The sequence below is a fragment of the Pollachius pollachius genome (genome assembly GCF_949987615.1).
Source record: "Pollachius pollachius genome assembly, chromosome: 3".
NCBI lineage: Eukaryota > Metazoa > Chordata > Actinopteri > Gadiformes > Gadidae > Pollachius > Pollachius pollachius.
In genome coordinates, this window is record NC_136936.1 from 42,589,693 (window position 1) to 42,596,017 (window position 6,325).

General features: G+C 47.6%; 1 protein-coding gene across 3 annotated transcripts in view; it reads right to left on the bottom strand.

Annotated features, from left to right (window-relative positions):
- Positions 1-5,711, bottom strand: part of zeb2a (zinc finger E-box binding homeobox 2a) — a 56,530-nt gene extending 50,819 nt beyond the window's left edge. For 2 of the 3 annotated variants that reach the window (XM_079731258.1, XM_079731256.1), the window contains exons 1-2: positions 5,572-5,711; positions 3,459-3,633 (exon numbers count right to left, since the gene is read on the bottom strand). In XM_079731258.1, coding sequence (XP_079587384.1) covers positions 3,459-3,531 — 73 coding nt within the window. In that variant the 5' untranslated portion in view covers positions 3,532-3,633; positions 5,572-5,711. Of the gene's footprint in view, positions 1-3,458; positions 3,634-3,768; positions 3,810-5,571 lie in introns of those variants that run through there. The other variant, XM_079731257.1, reaches the window with a different exon arrangement.
- Between the last annotated feature and the right edge of the window lie 614 nt (positions 5,712-6,325).

Consider the following 6,325-nt stretch of genomic DNA (forward strand, 5'->3'; position numbering starts at 1 on the left):
CAGGGAGGTGTGTGTGGGGGGGGGGGGGGGGGTCTATATAGAGCACATAAGTCAGGAAGGCCCAGTAAGCAACGACACTGACCACAGACACCTAAAAGTTAACGCCACTCACAATCCACCATGTCGCGTCCACTCAACCCCTAATCACTTTTTCCATTCTCTCCGTCCCTCTCCCTCTCTCACTTCTCTCTCTCTCTCTCTGTATCTCTCTCGTTCCCTCTCTCTCTCCCTCTCTCTTGCGCTGTCTCTGTCTCACTGTTCCTCTCCCTCACTCTACCTTGTTCACTCTCTCTCTCTCTCTCTCTCTCTCTCTCTCTCTCTCTCTCTCTCCCCCCTCGGTCTGCTTTCCATTTCGTCGGGTTTCTTTTCATGTGGGGCTTTGCGTGGCTGAATGCGGGACGGCCCTGCCGGCAGTGAAAGGCCTGAATTGTGATTAAGAACGGTGGAGAGGAGCGCTCCTTTTTCTTTGTTCTGCCCTCGGGTGTGGGGGGGGGGGGGGGGGGTGGTGTTTACCAAGGAAGGGTGGGTGGAGGGGACACAGGGGAGGGGAGGTGAGTGTGTGCGTGGGGGGGGTAGGTGGGTAGGTGGGTGGGGTGGGGGTAGGGGTAGGGGGGGTAGGGGTATGTAAAAGGAAGACATGGCGGAGCAGATATGAAAGGCATTCGGGTCAGCCGGCCGACGTGAGAGAGAGAGTGGCGGATCGTATAGCGCCAGGGCCGCCGGCTGTGGACCCATAGAGGTGTTCCTATGTGTGCGCGCGTGTGCGTGCCTGTGTGTGTGTGTGTGTGTGTGTGTGTGTGTGTGTGTGTGGGGACCCAAACTCACAAGAGGACAAACTAATGACAGAGAGAAATGCAGGCATGCAGTGAGTAAACAAGTGGGCCATTAGAAAAGGTGGGCTATCTGCGGAGCGGCCCGGACAATGGCACGCTTGTGAGAAATGTGGCATGAATGGTACAGCGGGCATCCTGACACGGCCGATGGTATAAGCATGGTAATGAGAGACGCGCCAATGAAACACCATTGTCTCAAGACACTTACGTGTCCTGCCTGGCCTACCCCCCCACCCAACCCACTTCCACCACCCCCTCACCCTTCACCCTTCACCCATCGTCGCCACCTCCACCCACTCCCCCTCGATCGCCGCTCAAACCAACCTTCTCCCTCTCCGTCTTTGCGTTGCGCACGCACAGGGATTCCTTTCCGTTTCTAATTTGTCCGCAGGTTGCTGAGCGTTTGAGACGAGCACGAGGGGACCGTGGGTCCAACGCTTGAGATGGATCTGTTCTTTTTTTTTCTTTTTTAACAAGGAATGCAGTGCCGTGAAATGAAAACTTTTCCTGCCAAAGCGAGGTTAGCGGAGCCCTTTTGACAGCTGCACTCTCACCGAACGAGCCCTCACAGCTGGATGTGACGTATAGCACCCGGAGAGCAGTGTGTGTGTGTGTGTGTGTGTGTGTGTGTGTGTGTGTGTGTGTGTGTGTGTGTGTGTGTGTGTGTGTTGTGTGTGTGAGGGGCTGGGGGTAGGGGAGAAGAGGGGGGGGGGGGTGCACAAACTGCTACAAAGCTGCGCAGGCTGTGTGTATCAAGTTACACAAGACCTAACGTGACCTCCCCTTGGGACCCTGAAAGTGTTGGGAGTTGGAGAAGATGGAGCTGGCATGGCAGAACACAGTGCTTTGTGGGCCGCAGTCATCGATAGAGAATCACAGGCCTGAAGACCGGCCACATTAACCTGTCTGTCAACTCCAAGAAATACTATAAGATGGGGAGAATCTGTCCCAGCTACGACAGAGTGCCGTTTTGTTGATACAAATAAGAAGAGTAAAAAATGATGCAAATTAAATGCACTGAAAAGCCTTCAGTCAAGTGACAAATACTGCATAATTAATAGAAGAATAAAACGTGTAATGATTGTCTTTCTAAATAATGCTGGTAAGATAAATGTGTTAAAATAATGATATAGGCCTACAAATAAACAGACAATAAGCCTGCTGAAGTAGCAAATAGGCATACGTTACTTAAATTATTTGTAATGATTTTTAAATATGCTTTTAGAAGATTAGTTGACATTTTGCACAACTGCTTAAAATCATCAGATCTGAGGGTCTATAAATAGGTTGTGCGTAATATATAAACAATTGCATTAATAGGCCAACAACCGCCCCCAGGAAGAGAAATAAGAAAAATCATGTCGTTGTGAACGCTCGGAAATGGAAAAGAGTAAAAGGTGTCCAACTGCAAAAACAATACCTCTACTTATAAATGTATGATTTGAAATAGGCTTTACACCCAGAATGAATTTCATTCATGGGAAAGGCCGACATGCGAAATAAAACAAGTCCTGGATTAGAATAAGACTTTTACTTTGTGGTTCCCATCGGTAGTAAAACCTGAGCCAAGACAATCTGGGAGAAAAGCGCGCAGGATCCAATTGTACTACTACTTCTAAAAATGATCAGGATCTATAGAAATACCACATTTTAAGCAAACTTTCACACATACATGTCATTAATTGCCATCGAACTTTTTATCGAAGTCTCAGAGACATCGTTTGTCATTCAACGCACTTAAAACCCGCCGTGAACCAAAAATATCAACACATTACGTTAAGGATGTGGGCTTAAGAAACGTATAAGATTGCACAATTTAGAAAAACCATAAGAAAACTACGGAGACGGATATGCCATCCCTCCCTGACCGTCCAAGTGTCCCTCAGCCTAGTGTGGGGCGCCGAGGTGCACCAAATGGCACCCAAACAAATGACAAGTCCGCTCCCCACAGGAGACATTCAACAAAAGCCAGCGAATTAAACCTTTACTTCTAGACACTAACGAACCGGCATATTTCAAAATCCATACATTCGACACAATATTGATTCGTCTTACGCGTTTTATAACAGCCTATTTAAAATAAAATACACAAAACACTCAAAAATAACACAACCAGCTTATCGACTAAGCGTGAATAAACACTTTTTTTCCAAAACCATGAATCTCTTCAGGTCGATCGACAAGTTTGGTTCAACTTTCTAGCCGTGTAACTTTGAGCGGAGCCGCAGAAGCGCTCCTTCTCGAATAACGGTGTTCCTGCTGGCCCCATAATGGCCCTGGCGCTGCCTCCCCTCCGCCCCTCCGCAGGCGGCCGGAGAGGAGCTCTAGCACCGCGTCCTCCTGCCCACTCTAAAGGTCTAAAATTGACATCATGCGGCATCAACGTTTATTAAAAAAGGGGTCAGGTTTAAGTTCCGAGTAAACTTTTCTGAGAGAAGTTGTTCCAGGTATCTCGTCGCTCTCAGCCGGCACTGTGCTGGAGTGAGAAAGTGGGCACCGCGACATGTGTGTGTAACGGTCCCGCGATAAAGCGGTGACAAACTCCGGCAAACACTTTCAAACAACCCTCCTTGTTTCGCGTTCATATCACAGTACAGGGCCCAGGTAGGAGTTAAATTCTCTTACCGTTCTTCCGTCTCGGGTTGGCTTGTTTTCGCCTCTTGCAGCGGGGACCCTCGGCCATGATCTCCTGCTTCATTGATAAGAGTGGCTCAGACGGCGGTCTGCATGGGTTCCACTTCTTCAATCAGCAGCGGCGAACCCTTCTCTCTCTCTCTCTCTCTCTGTGTCTCTCTCCTGCCTGATAACCAAACAAAACACGGCGACACAAAACGTTGGGGGGGTGAGGGTGCTGCTGGAGCTGCGGCTGGCACAGTATACAATAAGATATCCCGCCTGAAGATCCGTGAGGCACACACAGACACACAACTCTAACCTTATGAGTTCACACTACGGAACCTATAAGTAAAACTCCACACACAGGATACACTCCTCCGGAGTCTGAACAGGATCGTGCCGCACACAGTCGCCTGATCTTTTGATGAAAGCATGTGTGTGTGTGAGGGTGTGTGTGTGTGTGTGTGTGTGTGTGTGTGTATGTGTGTGTTTGCGCACGCGCACGCGTATATGTGTGTGCGTGTGTGTGTGTGTGTGTGTGTGTGTGTGTGTGCGATCGGACGGGGCGTCAGCAAGCGGAACAAGAAGGAGGGCGGACAGTGACACACAGACACATTGGATAACTCTATAGCCTAAAAGTATTTGTTGTTGTTGATGGCCTGTGTGTCGCGGTGCATCGGTTGCATTTTGTTTTATCGGTCATTCAACTTGTTCATAATGGGGACATGTGTTTTGGGGGGGAATGTTGCATACATTGTGGAGCCTACACTTGCCACCACGCAGCCTCAATGTTCAATGTTATTTAGTTCACATAAACGTGATGTATTGTAGGCATTGTCAAGCATTTTTGTGCAGAATACCACTGAAGTATCGTAACTACAATTATGTGTTAATGGTTTTACTTAAAGGGGCCTTGGAAGTGTTACTTAAATGGGAAAATAATTTAAGCGTTTTTAGTCATTTGTGTCACCTATCGAACCATTTTATGATAGGAAAAGTGAAAATAGCTAACCCTTAACCATGAAAGTGTATTATCAAATGTAATGCCTTGCCTACTTTAAGTTAACCGAAAGTAACACTATGTGTGTGTGTGTGTGTGTGTGTGTGTGTGTGTGTGTGTGTGCGTGTGTGTGTGTGTGTGTGTGTGTGCGTGTGTGTGTGTAGATGTGTGTGTAGGTGTTTGTGTGTGTGTGTGTGTGTGTGTGTGTGTGTGTGTGTGTGTGTGTGTGTGTGTGTGTGTGTGAACTATCTTCGAAACATTTTAAACGAATTAAACTATTATATTTATTAGTTTGTAGTCTACATGTATTTTATTTTCTCTGGATTAAATTAAGCATTCACTGTCCGCGGATCACCGTATTTTGTGGCGTGCCAGACGCATAACATGATTTTGTAGCTGTTTTAATATATAAATATACAAATAAATAAATACATATATATATATATATAATCGGCACAACACGGTAAACAAACTGAAATACATAAGACACATTTGCGTGTGCGCCTTAGATCTGGTAGTTTAATTGAGAAGCTGTGCATAGGCCCGTGTTCTCTTGCCGTAATAAAGAGCTCTGAACAGACAAACTGCAGAGCGTCGCCTCCTCTGCATCACAGCCCTTCTCTCCCCTTCGTTTCTGGATTACAAGAAAATCCCGGCCAATGTGTGGCTAGATAATGGGCCATTATGGAAAGCTTTCGATATGCAACATGCGATTTGTCCTCAAAAGCAGAATGATGCTTTTACCACCCCAAAAATACATTGTTAGTTTAAAAGGCGTCGTGTATAAATTAACATCGATTACATCGGCTACACAGCCTCTGCATGAATTGTACGGTTACATGCATCGAAATCCAAAGGAATGTCACCAAGGCACGCAACGATTGTAGAAAATAGGAGCTCGGTGAAGGAAATCTGACAGTTTAGAGAGCGCGCACACATCCCGGCGCTTGGCAACCTGAAGTTGAGCGCACCTCGCTCACCTGGTTGCGCAGGTAAGCCGCGAAAGCGCACAGAGCGCACAGGTATACGCAGGGTTGCGCATGCCTCCCCAACGTGACTGTCACGAGCGACTTCAATCGAAGTTAGAGTAAAAACACAACAGACGGAGGATAATTCACCTACCAGAGTACGAGCGTTGTCCTCCAAAACAACTGGCAAGTGGTAGCGTGAGGAAGAAATGCAAAAATAAGTGCTGCGCTGTCGATTTTCTCCAAAATGGGAATATTGTGCTTTGGAAATAGCTTTGACGAAGGACCGTTATTCCTGGCGGCCAGGTTAGGACTGATCTCTTTTAGCCACTTCACCAAACAGACCTGGGGACGGACTGACGTGATACGCCTCCTCTAATGACACTTTTTCTCTCTTTCTTTTCTGCAACATAGAGGCGCCAGAGCTTCTAAAACACGCGCCACCTATCTTCCCGAGGAGGGATAATTGAGGAGTGCCATTCGTTCTGGAGAACGGTGTCAATGTGGCCGCCTTCTTGTTGCTTTTATTTCGACGATCTATTATTTCCAAAACTATTTCTTTAAGTGCAAAGTGAGGTCATTGTTCCCACCCCCAACCCCCCCTAATGTCGGACATTCGAGGGCTTTTAAATCATTACTAGTGTTTCAGTTTTTTACTGCAGCGATGCCGTTGCCTATGTTGCTCACACTGGGTTTCTGACAGCCACAGCGGCTTGGCCATGCGTGCAGAGGGAGAGGGGGAGCGAGAGCGGGAGAGAGCGACGGAGATGGAAGGTACAAACTGAGCGCACTGCTACCTGATTGGATCACACAGGTAGCTTACCTGTGCACGTGCTCGTGTTGATGCCTGCGCTGCCGGTGCGCTCTTACGCAAACCACTTTGCCGCTTTTACCGCCTTTGCCGTTCC